The 18213-nt window shown below is 53.7% G+C and overlaps 1 protein-coding gene across 3 annotated transcripts in view; it reads right to left on the bottom strand.

The window, feature by feature from the left end:
- Positions 1 to 388: 388 nt before the first annotated feature.
- The window catches only part of SELENBP1 (selenium binding protein 1), a 91378-nt gene continuing 73553 nt past the window's right edge, over positions 389 to 18213 (bottom strand). The window contains exons 3-14 of one of the 3 annotated variants that reach the window (XM_058309637.2): positions 7633 to 10753; positions 5799 to 5864; positions 5517 to 5629; positions 5118 to 5303; positions 4527 to 4647; positions 3110 to 3292; positions 2674 to 2852; positions 1810 to 1888; positions 1587 to 1708; positions 1275 to 1367; positions 1016 to 1134; positions 389 to 807 (exon numbers count right to left, since the gene is read on the bottom strand). In XM_058309637.2, coding sequence (XP_058165620.1) covers positions 645 to 807; positions 1016 to 1134; positions 1275 to 1367; positions 1587 to 1708; positions 1810 to 1888; positions 2674 to 2852; positions 3110 to 3292; positions 4527 to 4647; positions 5118 to 5303; positions 5517 to 5629; positions 5799 to 5864; positions 7633 to 7636 — 1428 coding nt within the window. In that variant the 5' untranslated portion in view covers positions 7637 to 10753 and the 3' untranslated portion in view covers positions 389 to 644. Of the gene's footprint in view, positions 808 to 1015; positions 1135 to 1274; positions 1368 to 1586; positions 1709 to 1809; positions 1889 to 2673; positions 2853 to 3109; positions 3293 to 4526; positions 4648 to 5117; positions 5304 to 5516; positions 5630 to 5798; positions 5865 to 6648; positions 6679 to 7032; positions 7113 to 7632; positions 10754 to 18213 lie in introns of those variants that run through there. The other 2 variants (XM_058309635.2, XM_071207437.1) reach the window with 2 other exon arrangements.

Consider the following 18213-nt stretch of genomic DNA (forward strand, 5'->3'; position numbering starts at 1 on the left):
GTTCCCAGCCCTCCCGCACGATGGGTCACGTCCTGTTTTCCAGGTCGGGGGGACACACCTGACTTCCCAACCTCAGTGCATCCTCCTGGTGGTCTCAGCAGCAGTGGAAATAGATTACATTTTCCACTTAAGGGGTGTCGCACGTCTCACGTGTATAAGAGGACACATTTCATTCTCCCGGGGTGGCAGGGGTAAGATTTTATGTTCATCGAAAGAATGCACTGGGTTTAAAACAAAGTTTCGAAACACCAATTGACATTCTCTTCCCTGCAGGTCTCTCTCTTGACTGCCAACCCAGCTTTTTGAAAGGCAAAATCTTCAGATTCTGTCTGGCCGTAAAAGTGAGATTCTGGCATCTTTAGCGTCATGTACTCACAAAGCCAAAGGATCTGAGAAATAGGTTTATTGGTTTATTTCTTGGTTCTTCCAAGTATTCATCTAAGAACTGCAGTGTGAGCAACATTCAACAGGGGTCAGTAAATGGAGATGCCTCTGAATACACTAGAACAAACGCCTCCTTGGGCTTTGGCACAACAAGCCACAAGGGCCGGGTGGGAGCCGAGAGAGCACGGTGAGGCCAGGTACCTGCGGAGCCCCAGCAATGAGGGCTCAGAACTCGGGCTGGGGGCTATCAGGGACGGACTTCACACCCAAATGTCAGAGCTGCAGTCGCCCCCAGGGTAGCGGAGCTCATGGGCCAGGGCTGGGCCGAGGGGCTCCTTCCCGAAGTCCACCAGGAAGTTGGGGTTCAACTTCATCCCTCCTTGTACTGTGTCTACATCCACCTGCAGCATCACGGAGCCTTCCCTGGTGGAAAAGGGGGGCGGGTGCGGAGAGGTGAGAGGGGGTTGTTCGCTTCCCCGAGATTCTGTGAGTGCGGGAGGCGGTTTCCGGAGGAGGGAGCAGGGTCTGAAGAGGTGGGGTTGGTCAGGCAGGAGGCCTGAGCGGTCTTCAGAAAGCCAAATGACCCCTTCAAATAGGAGGGTTGGGAGGGGAGCCCACATTTTCTTCTCACCTGATAAGATCAGGGTAAAACTGCTTGTCCCAGGCACTGTACAGTGACGTGGTGACGTAGAGACGCCTCCCGTCCAGGCTTAGCTGGATCATCTGGGGGCCTCCGGCCACCTGCTTCCCCTGGGGGACATCAGGGGCCAGGCACCAGGTTAGGGGAGCACAGCCACCACCTCTACCCTGAGGGCATGCTCAGAAGCTCCCCGCCCCATACCTCCAGAGCATGCCTGGAGGGGGCTACGGGTGGGGTGGGAACGCCTCACCTTGACCACCAGGGGCTCGGGCTGGGATTTCAGCTCCTGGTCCTCTAGCACTTGCACGGCGCCCCCTTTAACGATGCTGCCCCCCAAGAACAGCTGGGCGTGGAGGTGCAGGGGAGAAAGAAGAGAGGAACAGGAGGTGCTGACGTGGCAGCACGAGCCCTCACGCCTTGCAGACCCCTTCCCCTAGTCTGGCCAGAGCCCCCCTAGCGCTGGGCTGCCCTGTCCCGCAGGCCCCAAGTTCACTCTCCCTTATCACCCCCCAGCGCTTCTCCAGACTCTCTTCTCCGCCGTCCTCCCTGCCTTTCTCCCCACCTGTCCGGTGAGGCGGGGCTTGCGCGGGTCGGAGACGTCGTACTGCCGCAGGTCCCCGTGCAGCCAGTTGCTGAAGTAGAGGAAGCGGTCATCCAGGGACAGCAGGATGTCTGTGATCAGGCCTGGGGGGCGGCATGGAGGTGGGGGCTTTTAGAGGCTTTAGAGACTTGTTTCCCAGGCCAGGAATCAGCCCTCCGATTCCCACCCTCCCCTGGGCGCTCACCTGGCATTTCGGGCAGCACCCAGCCCTTCACTTTCTTGGGGGGCACTTGGATCACCTTCTCCACCGACCAAGTACCTCCCTGTATTGGGAGGTGGAGGGTGAGGTTAAGAGGCAGAGGGGTGAGCCCACCAGGGCTGGGCGCTGGGGTCTCCCCGGAGCCCGGGAAGGGAGACAGTGCATCAGGGGCTCCTTGCCTCTGGGGTCTAACTCCTACGTGAGCCCCTCCAGGAGGGATCGTGCTTGCTCCAGGCTGCATTCCCAGGGTTTTGGGTTTTTTTTTCAGAAACAAAGGGTGCCCCACGTTATCAGAATTAGCTGGCGAGCTGGGCAGAAAGGTAGAGCCCTTGGAGCCCTGAGCAGGGGAGGCGCGGCCTCTCCAGCACCTTGGATGAGGAGGCTCTTATGGTTTGGGCCTGCAGAGGGGTGAGAGTTGGGGGGAGGAGAACTGAGGCAAAAGGGTGGGAGAAAGGAGAGGAGAGAGCTGGAGCTGAGAAAAGACCGAGGGAAGCACGGCCCTGGGTGCCCGGCAGCTGAGTCCCAAAAGAGAGCCGCAGTAAGGAACGAGGCTGGCGGAGCTGGGTGCGGTCCAGGGCCCCCGCTCTCCGTAGAGGCTCACTAAGTACCTTTGGACTGACTGAAGGAATGGGACGGGTTAGGTGGAAGTCAGCCTGGGCCCGGGGGAAGAGGGGCAGGGCCAGGGGCCTTGGGGGTTTTTGTTCCTGGAGAAGCCTGCGCTGGGGGGAGGCAGGGAGAGGGGGCGCGGGTGGCTCACAGGGAGAGGGACGGCAGCGCCCTGTATGTCCCGGAAGCCCGGCAGAGGCGCTGAGGGGGCCGCCTGGAGGGGGGGCGCAGGGCGCAGGGCACCTCATTCTTGTAGAAGCGCTGGATGTTGGAGCCGAGGGCGCAGCCCACGAAGCCCTGGTCAGCGTCCGGGTTGTGCAGAAAGCGGATCTCCAGGGGGATGAGCCCGTCCTGCAGCGGCAGCGTCTGGATGATCTCGTGGCGCTGCCAGTCCCACACGTGTAAGTGGCTCCCGTACAGCCCTGCGGGGTGGGCAGTGAGGGAGCAGCTCAGGATCAGGGGCGGGCGGCCTTGGCAGCGGCCAGCACGGCCAAGGGCAGACGGTTGAAGACAGACGCGAGGGATGGAGCAGGTCAGAGCTCCCAGCAAATCCTCCACCGCCACTCCCAGAGTTTGGGATCCAGACGGGGGAGAAGGGAGGCTGCAGGAAGGGGTGTGAGAGCAGGAAGCGGCGGGGAGGTGGGCCCGGGGCTCCTCCCAGCCCGGGGGACGTTCTCACCCGCCTCCACGTCCGCGGGGTTAAAGCCCTCTCGCAGGACGTTGGGGGCTGCCCATTCGGTGCTGATCATGACATTGTGTCGAGGCTGGTACCAGAAGTCATAGCCCATGGGCGCAGCACAGCCAGGCCGCTCCCACGGCCCCTTCACCTCGAATGTCTCCCCATCCAGCAGCACGAAGCCCCCTGAGCAGGGAAGGCAGGGGGTGGAAGGGAGTGGTGAAGACACTGCTCCAGCCAGCCCTCACCCCTGGGCATGTCCCAGACGCTCTGAGCCCATGGCCCACCCCGCCCCCTCCACACTGGGTTCCCAGTTTCTTAAATTCATGTGTCCAGATGGTCCCACTGAGACGGGGCCAGGTGAGAGGTGGGGGCTCCTAGCGGGTGCCCTGCCTCCCATCAACTTCATCCCTTTCCCAGATCTAGGGGAAATTTTTCTCCCCTTGAGCCAAGGGATCTTCTGGGACCCAGAACTCTACTTTTCTTGCTCAGTCTCCCACTTGTGGTGTAGCACTCCTCCCAGAACCTAAGCTCCATTCTGCCCCTACATGTTTTTTTTTTGGTAGAGCAGACAAATCATATTTACTTGTAATTCAACATTAATGTCCAATATGTTGCTCCCTTCCTGAGTATGTTGTGACACTTTAACACCTCTTTGCAAACACAGCCAGATGTCTGTTCCTAAATCTTATTTAATCTAGGAATGTCAAGCTCCTCCCCATTACCTGGACAAAGCAGTCGAATGGAGTCTAGTGCAGTAACTGGATGACCTTAACTGATGTCCCACTCCAAACCCTTAGATGGAGGGTTCTGGTGAAATAGGCAAGGCTCTGGGAAAGGCAGCACTGCATGGGGACTAGAACTTAAGGTTCTGGAGCCAGATTGCTGGATTTGAGTTCCAGATCTGTGGGGGTTTTTTTTTTTTGTTTTTTTTTTAGCTGTGTGACCTTGGCTAAGTTACTTAACCTCTCAGTGCCCCAGCTTCTTCTTTAAAACAGACACCAAAGTAGCACCTATCAACATAATAGGTATCTATTATGCGATCGTAGGCATGTACTCTGTGTCTGGCACATAGCAGACCTTTTAAGTGTCAGGTCTAATTATACTATAAAAGAGAAGGTTAAGAATGTCAAGGGCTGTGAAATGTGCTCATGAATTCGCAAGGCTTGAGAGTAAATGCATGTGTTTTCTGGGGCCATATTTGTGCCCACGTTCTCCACAGAGGATTTTTCAGAGTATAAGTTTGAACTGAATACATCGGTCAAGGCTCATCCACATAGAAATAACTGGAACTGAAGTTACTTGATTGCATTGTAAACACGGGATGGAACCTTGCGGGTCCCTCTGCCCCTCCCTGCTTCACGCCTGCCCCCACACACACGTGTCCAGGAGCGCAGATGCCCGCCAGTGCCCAGGGTACCTCTGGCGTTGCCCTCGGGGTCTCCCAGGGCGCTGATCATCACCTCGCCGCTGGCCAGGCAGTGGCTGGTGTGCAGATAGCCCAGGCCGCACCTGGCGTGGATGTCCTTGGGCTCAATGACCTGGAGAGGAGCAAGGAAGGGGGTCAGGAGCCCACCCCACCCACACGCCCACCAACCCTACTTCTTTCGGCAGACCCCTGATCTTTTCTAGTTCAAATCCTGGCCACAGCTCCCCTTGCAGCGATAAGGCCGGGGGTGATCTGGGGACCTCGGCGGAGCCATAAGGGTGAGGAGGCTCCTAGCAGCTGCCCCCGCGGGCGGCCTAAGGCACCCTCAGCCCCGGGAGACCGCGAGCTCCTTCCGAGCTGGGGGAAGGGTTGGGGGGGGGGGGAAGGATTGGTGCCCCCCCCCCCAAGGGGAAGCCTGGAGTTCATAGCTCAGTGGGAAAACGCGAGAAGCCTCCTTCCTCTCCGCAGGCTCAGGACGGATAACCCGGGGGTCCCAGGGAGCCCCCCTCTGGGGTCTACCCTCCCTCCGGGCCCCTGCGCCCCGACCCTTGGCGGCGGCGGCGGGCTGTGGCGGGCACTTGCCTTGTGCAGCCTCGGCGCGCGGGGCTCGGAGCCCACGTCCACCACGTAGACGCGGGAGGACATGAGGCTGGGCAGCACCAGCTTGGTGCGGGCCTTGGTGCTGTCGCCGAAGCAGCTGCTGCACGTGTTCCACCCCGAGTGGTGCAGCTCGTCTTTCAGGAAGGGCATGGGCAGCCGGTGGATGACCTGGCGGGCGGGCGGGGCGGCGCGCGTTGGGCACGGGTCCCCTGGGCCCACCCGGGCTGCCGGAACCGCGGCGGGAGCCCGGCACCCCCGCGCCTCGCCCCGCGGGCCGCCCTTGGCAGCGAGGCCCTGGAGGATGGAGCCGGGGAAGGGCGGCTCCGGGCCGGGGCTGGAGGAGGGGTTGCGGGGTACAGGGGTGCCCGAATCCCGCCGCACCTGGCAATACTGGGGAGACTTGGGGTCGACATCCACGGTGGCCAGATAATCCGGGGCCTCAGTGCCCGTGTTCCGGTAAATACAGGGCAGGTAGACAATCTCCTCTCTGGGACCTGGAGGGTAGAAAGCGGCCTGACGCGCCGGGAGGGGTGGCGGGGGCAGGTGTGCCCGAGGGTGGAAGCCAGCGAGCGCCCCTCCGTTCCCCACAGCCCTGGAACCAGCAGAGGGGGGCCGGCTCGCAGAGGTCAGTCCCCGGGGCCCGGCCCTCTGCCATTTCTTTACCTTTCATGGCCTCCAGCGGGGAGGCATAGCCGGGTCCACACTGCCCACATTTCCCACATTTCGTGGCTGCGGAGACAATGGGGTATGTTGGCCAAGGCGGCGCTGGGAGGTGAAGGCTCCCTCCCCGCTCCCTGCACACCCGCAGGGCAGAGGCGTGCTCCCGCCTCCAGCTCCAGCCGCTCCCGCGCGAGCATCCTGCGGGTCCTCCCCGCGCCCCGCAGGCTCCGGCGAGCGAGCGGAAAAGCTGGGGAGATGCGCCCTGCAGGTGGTCAGACACTCCAGGGGGGGCGAGGGCCTCGGGGGCTGTGTGGCGCAGTGGGGCTGGCGGGGACCCGGCCGCCCCCAGCCCACCACTGACTGCGCCTGGGAGCTTGGGCAGATGACGTGACAACTCCTGGGCCTCCGTTTCCACGTCATCTGTAAAAAGGGGGTCATCCGAATACCACGATGGGATTTTATGAGAAATCGGCAAGAAGGCGCCTGTCGAGCGAGCAGCTTGCCTTCTGGGAGCACAGGGAAACCTGGCAGTTCTTGAGGAACGGCCTTCAGGGAAGGGGGGTGGCTCCTGCCCCAACTTCCTGCACTGAAACGTATTTATACCAGAACTTTTTCAGAGGGAATGGAACACTTCCTGCTCTTCTCCCCTCTGGGACCTGGGCAAGTGGGGATCCAGGTGCAGCCAGAGCGCGACCTCCCCTGGTGCTGGGGCTAGGCCCTCGGCCAGGGAGCCAGCTCCGCCCACCCTGCAGCAGCCGGGTCTTAGGGTCAGGAGACCTGGGTTCAAGTTGCAGGTCTGACACCTCCTCTGTCCCTTTTCTCTCCTTCTAAAAGGGGGTAATATTATCCTTACCTCTCTAGATGAGTATGAAGTTCAAACAAGACGGTGTATTCAAGTGAAGGGAAGGTGTTGTGTAAACGTGGGTAGGGCCGCGCACAAGGAAAGGGAGGCCTGCCAGGCAGCGCTCAGGCTGCAGAGGGGCGGGCAGAAGGGGTGAAGGAGCCTCACTCTGCGGGCACCCAGGCTGCGATCCCACAGGAGGGCGAGGCCCGGGAGGCGAGGGGCGAGCCAAGGCGGTGCTGGCCACAGAAGGGGATGGGGATTCGAAAACTCCAGGACATGCAGCCAGAGGGCGAAAACCTCCCCCACCTCTGCCCTGTGCCCCAGCATCTCGCGGGGGCAGGCCCTGCCGCGCAGATCCCCGTGGGCCTTGGGGCTCACGAGGCAACACCCCACCTGTCTTAAGCATCTCAGGGAAGGTCTCTGAGCAGCCTCGGGGTTGAGATGAACCCAGGGAAACCTCAGCGGGGCTTTCTCAATGCCAGGCTGGCTGCCAGGCATTCAGTCAGCCCTGGAAAGAACCGGCTCCGTGGGGCAAACAGGCACCCAGGGAGAGGATGGGGAGCCCGCGACTTCTCTCCCAAAGTGACTGGCTGTGCGGGGTAGCTAGAGTGACGTGGGTGCAGAAGGCGTGGGTTCCCTCCTCCCCAGGGTGAAATCAGCATGGTCTCCCACGGGGAGAGCCGGGGCCTGGAGGTCCCCCCCAACCCCCCTCCCCCATTCTCTCGGCTGCAGAAAGGCGCCCTGGGTAGCAGCCAAGTGCAGTTGGGTGTGAGCCCAGGGTCTCCCTTCCCAGCAGTTCCTGTGACCTCTGGTCCCGGGCACCTCCAGAAACTTTGGCTAAACTGGGGAATGCAGGAGTGGGGGCAGGGTGAGGCCAATGGGATAGAGTCTGGCTCTCCCCCTACCCTCCCTGCCCGGAGGTTTTCTGTCATTTCCTGGAGGAAGGACTCTCCAAGCCAGGGAGACGGCGGTTGGCAGAAGCCCCCTCCTTACCCATGATGCCTCTAGGAAGCTTCAGTCCTGGCACCTGAGCCTGGAGTGGGCAGCGGTGGAGAGCTTTGCTGGAGGCAGCGGCAGGCTGTGCAGGGGCAGAGGCAAGGGGAGGGCATTTATACAGCCAATAGTGGATAGGGCGGGGCAGGAGGAGGGCGGGCAGCGGCAGCCCAGGCTGAAAAGCAAAGGGCTTCTGGCCAAGAGGCTCTCAAATGCCTGAGCAGCTGGTGTTTGAGTTACCAGGAAGTGTGTTTGTGTGCGCAAGTGTGCATGGGTGGGAGCCTGTGCACACACAGACATGTGCTGTGCCTGTGTGTGCATCTCCTTAGTGGGTGCCGGGGTATGTGTGTCTGTATGTGTGCACGCTCCAGTATCCATGTGTGTTGCCTGCGTGTGCCTGTGTGCCTGCACCCGTGTGTACGTGCTTGTGTAGGCAATGTGTGCCTGTGTGTCGGTGTGAGCATGCGTGCCTGTGGGGGTACACTTGTATGGGTGAGTGTGGGTGCTGGTGTGTGCATGCACATGCTTCTGGGCCTCTGAGTGCTCACCTACGTACTGGGACCTGTCTCTTGGCACATAGGGGCAGCCAGGGCGGCTCCAACCTCCCCAGCCAGGGTCAGCGCTCCCCCTAGACTGGCCTCTCGTTCCAGGTATCCATGCTCCAAAATGCACAGGCCTGTCCTCCTGCCAAGGCTGCCCTGGCGGGAGGCATTCCTCTTGCCCTGTGAGGTGGAAGGAAAGTTGACACTGCTCCTTATTAACCTCAGGAGGTGGAAGTGAAGGCCTCTCCCTCGGCTCCTAGCCAGGTGCCTCAACTCCGCGGGGTGGGGCCCACGGGCAGACCAGGATGGTGCCACTGCCCCTCGCTGCTCTGTGGATCGTAAAACTCAGGGTCTCCCTCTGTCCCTGGGTCCTCAAAGAGGAGCCCGTGACCGCCCAGGGCGGGCAGCCTGCCAACAGAGAAGTTCTCCTGGATGCTGGAGGCCCGGCAGGCAACGGCTTGCTGAGGAGCGCAAGACAGAGCTGCGGCCTGGTCTGTTTGCCCTTTCTGGGGTGCCCTCATCTCGAGAAGCCAGGATTTGAAGGACTGGACAAGAAAAGGTCAAAGGAACTCACCCAAATTGGTCTCCATCCTGAAGCCATGGTCCCCCCTCCTGCACACAAACGTGCTGACTCTGTCCACAGGAGCCCCTTTAATCTCCGTGGATGAAAGCGCTGGGCTGAGGTTTTTATTGGGCAGTGAAAGGCACAAAGCTGAGGTCTGAGATCGCCAGTGGAAGGAGCACAGGGTTCCCAAAGCAGAGCGGAGGGCAGGGGAGCAGAGCCAGACCTTGGTGCGATGGGGGTCTGTCTTCCTGATTCCCAGGGGTGAAGCCACATGCCCAACAAGGAAGAGACCCTGGTGGCAGCTCAAGACAGGAGTCCTTCCTTACCCCCAGCTTCACTCGCTGCCCCGCTGCCACCTCTTTCCTCTGTCTACATCCTCACCATTGCACCACCAGCCAGGCAGGCACCAGAGGCAGCCTCGTGTGTGCAGCGGCGCCAGAGGAGGGGGCCCTGAGGCCTCTCAGCCTGGCCAGCGTCCTCATGTCCTTGTTAGCTGCCTTGACTCATCCTGCCTTCATCCCGAGACCTCCGTCCCTTCCTGAGGTTCCCACCTCCTGCCTCTTCTCGACTCTCCCGCGCTGGAGATCATGCCCTCTCTAAAACCGGCGATCCTCACAAAGGCAGGAGTGACGCGAGGTAGCCCAGCATCCAAGGTCTGAAAGAGAAGGAAATCCCATCCCTGCCGCCTGTCTAAAGTTCTTGAGTTGAGCTGAGACTAACGCTTACAGTCGTTTGTCCATGAGTCTGTTGTTGGACTACAGGTCCCTTGACCCGACTGGTCTCTGTGGTTCTTCCATGGCACCCCCCACCCTCTGCCTGCTACTTCCTCACTGGACCCTTGCTCCAGAGCCAGTGAGGTGGTTGGGGAAAATTGTCCCAATCCGAGCTGCAGGGGAGGGACAGGCTGACCACAGAGAAGTATGCCATGGCCACTTGGCTTCTTTGGGCAATGACGCAGCACTGCTTCTCGGCTTAAGGGTTCCCTCCCCCATCTGATCTCTCCTGCCCTAGCCAGAGGCGCAACTGGAGCTGGGCCAACTCCAGATTCAAGGGAAGGAATCCGCTACCCCCCTCCAGCCTCCTAGGAACGCTCCAAGCTTCTGTCCTACTCCTCTTTGTGAGCTCTGGGCAGAACCCTGCAGAGGGGGTCCGAAGTCACCCCTAGGTGGGCTAATCCTGGAAGGCTGCGCACTGCCACCCCAATGGGCACCCGATTCCTTCTGAGTCACCATGAGGCACTTCTTTGCCTTAAGCAGGGTGAGTGTGAAGACTGGGGTGGGTGGGGCAGATCTTCTTTTCTGTGGTTTCAAACCCCAGCAAAGCACAGCTGTAGAGGAGGCAGGCAGCTGGACTGCCGGGCGATTATGTAACCGCTGCTCCTGAACTTTGCTTTTGGCCTCCTTTTACAGACTTGGAAACAAACAGGAAGCAGATGCAGGGGGCAGTGGAACCTCACTGCAAGAAGGTGGGGCTGCTGCTAGTTCCCCCTTCTTCCCTGCCACCCTCACCCCTATTTCTTTGGGGCTCTTTAAACAGGTCGCGAGAGCATTGGTCAGTGAGATGGGGAAGTGGGGAAAGAAGGATTAAATCCAACCAAGAAAAGAGGGGAGAGAGAAGGAAGTTGGAGTCTCAAAGAATAATTTAATGGGGAAAAATGTAGGGGGGGGACACAACACACTTGTTGTTCATTTCAGGCAAAACCAAATGAAAGGGAAACAAGAGAAGTCCAGCGAGAGGCTGTGATTTCAGGGAGAAAGGAGATCATGACGTAGGAACCACCTACTGCGCTCCAGCACTTGCCTGCATCGATCGCACTTCACCGTTGCCCAGCCCAGCTGTCGGTAACACCACACAGTGTCTTCAGTTACTTCATGCTGCGTTTGCATTTCGTTTTGCTTTGTTTTGTTGGGAGCAGACAAGGGGATGGGTGGGGGGGCAGAAGAATCAGGAGGGATGTGGATGGTTGGGATGGTGGTTCATTCCTTGGAAGTGTCAGGCCAGAGAGACCTTTTCTCTGGAAAGGAGAGAGGAGTGAAGAAGCAGATGTCTCTTAAACTGAGACACTGTGGTCTTCATGGGAGAAATGGGGTGGATGGTGGAGACCAAGCAAGCCCCGAGAAAAAGACTGGAGGCACTTATATCCAAGTGCTGGAGAAGGGCAAGGGAAGGAAAGGGATAATTTTCCATTGTAACTTGATATACTTCTGTGTTTTTAAAATAAGTATGTGCTACATCTGTAGTTAAAACCCTGAATAAAGGTTTTAAAAGAAAAAAGAGGGAAGCGGACTTGGCCCAGTGGTTAGGGCATCCGTCTACCACATGGGAGATCCGCGGTTCAAACCCCGGGCCTCCTTGACCCGTGTGGAGCTGGCCCATGCGCAGTGCTGATGTGCGCAAGGAGTGCCCTGCCATGCAGGGGTGTCCCCCGTGTAGGGGAGTCCCACGTGCAAGGAGTGCGCCCCGTAAGGAGAGCCACCCAGCGTGAAAGAAAGTGCAGCCTGCCCAGGAATGGCGCTGCACACATGGAGAGCTGACACAACAAGAGGGTGCAACAAAAAGAAACACAGATTCCTGTGCCGCTGACAACAACAGAAGCGGACAAAGAAACAAGACCCAGCAAATAGACACAGAGAACAGACAACAGGGGTGTGGGGGGAGGGGAGATAAATAAGTAAATAAAATAAATCTTTAGAAAAAATAAATAAAAGAAAAAAGAAAGAAGGGCTGGGAGACCCACTGTGGCACAGGTGAGAGCCACAGTGAGAGGCCAGGCTGGGGAGAAGGACGGTGGTCCAGGTCCCTTCTATCCTGCCCTCTCCACCCACTTGCCTGCCCTCTCCTGCGGGAAGCCACACGTGTGCCTCCATTCATTCATTCATTCATTCTTGCATCCTACAAACATTTCAGGGGCAGACACGTTCCAGAATGGTAGACGAAGTGGTAAACAAACGAGGTTTCCACCTTCTTAGAGCTAACGGACAGCCAACAATCAAGCGAACACATAAACAGATAATTTCAGATAGGTGCTATGAAGTAGGATAACGTGAGGGCAACTGATAAGGTTGTCTGGTATGCACAGACACAAATTTATATACAAAGAATGGCATGAATACTGTTTTTTAAAAAAAAGTGTAGAAAATTTGTGTAGCACATAAAGGATCTGCCTGTGGAGGTCTGAGGCAGGACTGGCTGGACAGGTTGAGGATTTTACCAGCTAAGCTGAACTTCTGAGCCCTGTCTTATTTTTTTTTTTTCTTCCCACTTTAATAAGCTGACTACGCACCCTCAGAGAAAGGGAGTAGCAAAATGTGTAACTGGCGCCAGGCCAGGCCCTCCACACCAGCAGCTGGCTCAGTTACTGCCCTCAGCAAACTTGGAGAGGCAAAGAGTTTTTTCTTCAGGCACCACAGGAACAGTTTTACCAATTCACCCAATTGCAGTTGGAAATGGGGCTGTGCCTGGGTCCCTCACTGTCTGAGCTACCAAGTCAGGGCCCACGCCTGCTGCTCAGAGCAACAACAAAGTTCAGAGAAATCAAACAAACAAACAAATAAACAAATAATGCCTTCTGCCAGGGCTGTCTGTGAAGGACGTGATGTGAGAGGCACTTCCAGGGCTTCCATCTCACTTCGGGTCTGCTTTGGATGCTTGAGACTTCCCCACTAGCAGTCTATTTCTCCAGGCTTACTGAGGGCCTCTTCTCCTCGTGCTGCAGAGGTTTCCCCTGGGGAAGTAACCCTTTGAGCCCCTGAGCTCGCTCCCTGCCTCAGTTTTAGCAGCTGCTCGGCACTCAGTGCTGAGTGCTGAGGAGTAGCTTGTGGCCTAATGGGAAGGGCAGGTGCTGAAGTAGGGACCGAAGGTGTTTAAAGAGCAACTTAATTATTTTACACCATCTCTTAAAGACAGAAGAAAAGAATAGAGAGCAAATGAGAAAGGGAGAGCTTTCTCTCTCTCCTTGGAAAATTTCAAAATAACAAAAGTAGAGAGAATAACATAATGAACCCCCAGGTACACCAGCCGCCTTCAGTAAAAATCAGCTCATGACCAATCCTGTTTCAACTGTACCTCCCAGTCTCCTCCACCCCGAATTTTTTGAAGCCACCCCCAGACACTATATTATGTCTTGCCTTCCTATTTCGGTATGCATCCCTTTGGTAAGAACTCTTTTTAAAAACCATCATCACAATACCATAGTCACACCTAAACAAATTAATATTCTTTACTCTTGAACCCGTGTTTAAATTTACTCTGTTGCCTCGTAAAATTTTGTTTTTCATTTTATTCACTGGTATCGGGATCTAAGGAGGGTCTATACATTTTGACTGCTTGGTAAGTCTAGGTCTATTCTAATCTATGGATGAGAGAGGGAGGTACTTTGAAGACTGATTTTCTGTTCAAAGGAAGAAGGGTTTAAGTAGAATAGAAATGATGTGTCTTGCTACATGTTAATGGACAAGAGAAAAGGTGAAGTGGGCTTGAAACCCAACCAGGCAGCAAGTGACAGCAGCCTGGGTCACAGTGACAGGCCGCTCCCACCCCACCGCCCTCCTCCTGTGCCAAGCCTGGCTCCAGAAAAGCTGAGAGTAGAGCTATAAAATGGCTTTTATGTGATCATCTCCACTTTTATAGCGGCCCAACCTCTCAGTGAAGAGGCCTGAACAGAAGGAATTGCATCAGTCTTGGTTAGTGGCCCAAATTAAACCATCAAAACCTTTTACAAAGCTTCCATGTTGGATGTGTTACAATACTGTAAAGGAAGTCTCCAAAGGAAAATAAAAGGCCTTATCTGTGAGGCTGGGAAGGAACCTTTGGTCCCTCGAGTTATATTTGAGTTCAGTTTCTCCACTAAGGCTCAAAGAAGGGCAGGACCAAATTCCTTCCTTTCCTAGGGACCCCAGGGCTTCTGTTTTCTCGCCTCGGGACTCTGATGTTGCCCAGGAAGAAGGCCAGAGCTTCTTCCCGCTGTGTCCCAGGAGTCCAGAGACTCAGGGAGACTTGTCCTCAGTTCTACCTGGAAGCAGAAGGCAGCCTGGGAAGGACCCTCATGGCCGTCCCGCCTTCCCTCATTCTTCCCTCCACCACGTCAAACCTGCTGATTTCCACTAGGCTATTCCCACGGCACATCCAGGTGTAAAACTGCTAAAAGTGCTGTATGGGAAATTAATATTGTGGGATATGGGAGCCCTGGATTTCCTGTCCCACTTTATGAAAAGGCTGCTCAGAAATCAAAGTTTAAAAAAGGATTAACTGAAAAATAATGACTGTTCTTCATAAGGAAAAATCTCTAATCAATTGGAAAAAGACAAACAGCACAATAGAAAAGTATTTCAAGGATATGAAAATGAAAGATAAATGGCTAATAAATGTAAGAAAATGTATCAAATCTCAGAAGCAATTAGAGAAATGCTTATTAAAGCAAAAATAAGTGATTTAAAAAAATACAAAGACTGATAATATTCAGGGTTGGAAAGGGTGTGGGAAAGGACACTCTCATATTCTATTGGCAAGAGCATAAAATGGTGAAATATTTTTAGGAAGAAATTTAGCAACACCTAACAAGATTTTAAGTGGAAATCTAAAGATCTACTCTCTGGAAAGACAAGTGAACAAGCATGAGGATAGAAGGATGTTCTTTGCAACATTGTTTGTAACCGTGAAAAGGTAGAAAAGATCTATAGGGGAATAGCTAAATATATTATGAAACACCTATAATATGGAACACCAAGCAACCACATTAAAAACTAAAACAATTCTGTATATGTTGACATGGAAAGATACCCAAGAAATACGGTTGAGGAGGAAAAAACAAGTTGAAGAATAATATGATCCCATTTAAAAAATAATATTTCTAATTAGAGAAGTTGTGAGCCTTCAAAACATTCATGCATAATGTGCAGACTTCCCATACATCACCCCTCCAACCAATACCTTGAATTGTTGTGGAACATTTGTTACAGATTATGAAAGAACATCATCAAAATATTACTACTAGCTATGGTCCATAACCATAACTTACATTTACTATACTTTTTCCATATACCCCCCTGTTATTAACACCACGTATTGGTATTGTGCATTTGTTATAGTTCTTGAGAGAATGCTCTCATATTTGTATGGTTAACCCTAGTCCATCATCCACCACATGGTTCGCTGTATTATAAGTCTCATGCTTTGTACAATCCATCCAAATTGTATTCTCAGTGGCTCTCACTTTCATCACAGAGCTGTGCAGAATATGGTCCTATTTTAATGAAAGCAATAGGAATATATGGTTATATGTTCATGGGAAAGGCTCTGCGGCGATACATACCAAATAGTAACAGTGGTTACCTCTGAGAACTTGGATTATAGAAAGCAATTTAAAAATTCATATTATATATCAATTATATATTTTTGAATTTTATTTTAAGCTTGAAATATATGTACAATTTAAAAATTGAAATAGGGAAACAGATTTGGCCCAGGGAAGAGGATTTGGCCCAATGGATAGGGCGTCCGCCTAGCACATGGGAGCTCTAAGGTTCAAACCCTGGGCCTCCTTGACCCGTGTGGAGCTGGCCCATGCGCAGTGCTGATGCGCGCAAGGAGTGCCCTGCCACGCAGGGGTGTCTCCCGCATAGGGGAGCCCCACGCACAAGGAGTGCGTCTTGTAAGGAGAACCGCCCAGTGCGAGAAAAGTGCAGCCTGCCCAGGAGTGGTGCAACACACGGAGAGCTGATGCAGCAAGATGACGCAACAAAAAGAGACACAGATTCTGGGTGCCACTGACAAGAATACAAGTGGACACAGAAGAACACAGCGAATGGACACAGAGAGCAGACAACTTGGTGGGGGGGGGCAGGAAAGGGGAGAGAAATTTTTTTAAAAATTGAAATAGTGAAAGAACACATAAACATTGTTGCCTATTGGAAGAAATAGGGAGAATAAAAATTCTGTGTTGGGGAAGTAGATATGGCTCAAGCAGTTGAGTGCCTGCCTTCCACACGGGAGGTTCTGGGTTCGGTTCCTGGTGCCTCCCAAAGAAAAAACAGACAATAAGCATTCAACGAATGCACACAATGAGCAAACAGATGAGGGCGCCATCTTGACGGGTATCCAGTTTGGTGAGAATATGAAGAAAAGGGCACACTCATTCACAATTGGTGGTAGTGTCAATTGGTGCCTTATTAACCAAGGCTATCTGTGAATATCTGTCAAAATTAAACCGTGCACACCATTTTACCTAGAAACCCCAATTCCAGGATGCAATCCCATAGAAATACCTGGGCAAGGAGGCAAGACATAGGTAATTATAACAAGAATAACAGCTGTCATTTCTTGAATGTTTAAGTATGTCCTTGGTACTGTTCTAAGCACTTAAAGACAAAGAAAGAAAAATGAACCACATATACCACATGTAAAACTTTACTATGCACCAGGTGCTTCTCTCAGCTCTTCACACACTCTCGACAATGCTCTGTCACCAACCCAGGAGCAGCCTATTATTAAGAGATTAACACCACAAATTCTAGAGCCAGATTGCCTGTGTTTGAATTCTGGTTCCACCACTTACTAGCTGTATGAATTTGGGCAAGTTATATAACTTCTCTGTACTTCAGTTTCCTCATTTCTAGAAGAGGGTTCATAACAAATACCTACCTTTATAGGTTGCTTTAAAGATTAAATGACAATATATGTAAAGTTCTTCTTGCTTAGAACCTACCACATGCCAAGTGTTACCTGTTATTTTGTTTCATTGCAGTAATAACACCCTTCTGAGAGGTGGCTCTGGAAGTTAGTTAGGAAGGAAAATCTCCCATGGGGCAAAATTTCAAGTGGAATCTGCCATGTTGCCTTGGAGGAGAAATGGCTTGAGGATCTGCAGTGATTCGTGTGCAGGGCTAGTGCTTTGGGTGGACTGACTTTGAAGAAGGATTGTATATAGACCTCATAGGAAAAGCCCAGAAGATGAGAGTGTCGCTCACCAAAGGTCTTCTCCTTGGAGGTCATTCCTGATGATCCGGTGGGCAAGATGAACCTGCTCTGTGGATGTCGTTCCGCCACTCCATGAACAAAGTGGCTGTGGTGACAAGAATGGAGGCTGCACAGAGCCTTCACAGGATGGGCCTTCCCTTACCCAGTCAGCCCTTCATCTGGGGCCATTGATGAAGGTCCACAGAAGCTACCAAACCAGCCCACCACCTGGTGAACGACTGATTACACGGAATCTCTTCCAACTGAATTGTGTTCTGTCTGGAAGGCCATTTCATATTTTTAGATTTGGATTTGCTTTCCCTGCTCCCCCTTCATCTGCCACCACCACGATCCATGGACATCCTGTTACCTATACATTGTCACTGTGCCCCATACAACATGGCAGGAGCGAAGGACTGGCAACAATGTCTAACATGTGAAGTGCTCTGCAGGGATGAACTTACTTAATCTTCACGACAACCGTATCAGTGCTGCCTAAAGAGAAGACAAGCAGACACAGAAGAATGCACAGTGAATGGACACAGAGAGCAGACGATGGGGGGGAGGGGGCGGTACAAATAAATAAATAAATATATTTTTAAAAAAGCTGGTATAAATGTTCATGCTTAGGTCTTTGCGTGCAATGTTCTCGTATTCGCAGCTGATCCTGAGGCTGTAGCTGGTGTTTATGACTTTCCTCTTTTATTCCTTATCCCTTTGCCTGAATAATAGGTAACATTTATAGAGTTTTACTACATGCCAGACCCTGTTCTAGGAGCTTTACAAGTACTACCCACTTAATCCTCACAATCACCATTTGAGATATGAAATATAATTATGCCCATTTTACAGATGCAGAAATGGAAGCACAGAGAAGTACCCAGCAGGCATGGGGAGTTCAGGTCTTAGCCCAGCTAGCCTGACGCCAGAGCTCGGCCTTTACCACTATGTTAGACACCAGGGCTTGAAGAAAGTCACGGTTCTTTCCTTTGTGGGTGATCCAAACCTTTATTCCTGGGGACTCTGCTCTCTTACTTTTCTTGCTTCTGCTGCTTTAGTCTCCTGTGTCCCTGGGTGTCCCCTGATCCCACCCGTCCTCCTCCCTGACCCTGTCACATCACAGAGCCCTCTTTCCTCCATATGGTCAGAGTCAGCCACCTCAGATCACATTTTACCCCCCTTTTCTGCCTGTTCACCCAATGGCATAAAGAGCCCAGAACGGCTGGAAGCTGTCTTGGGTTCCAGTTCAATGTCTCTCCTTGGGGAAGCCAATCTCCTTTGGGGGCCAAGTCTCCAAACCAGCAGAGCCCTGAGTCATGGCACTACTAGTAAAATATTTGTGAGTGGGTTATTGGGTGTCGTTGGAAGAGGCGCCACTCCCACTTCTACCCTCTCTGTGCCTGGGCCCATCCTGTATTCCGGCTGAGAGAGAAACGGCACCACAGAATGTGCCCGGTTTCTGGTTTGGAGCATAAACTGCACTCTGTGCTCACAACTCCCCTGGTCAGCAAGCAGACCTCA

The sequence above is a fragment of the Dasypus novemcinctus genome, chromosome 13 (assembly GCF_030445035.2).
Source record: "Dasypus novemcinctus isolate mDasNov1 chromosome 13, mDasNov1.1.hap2, whole genome shotgun sequence".
Lineage (NCBI taxonomy): Eukaryota > Metazoa > Chordata > Mammalia > Cingulata > Dasypodidae > Dasypus > Dasypus novemcinctus.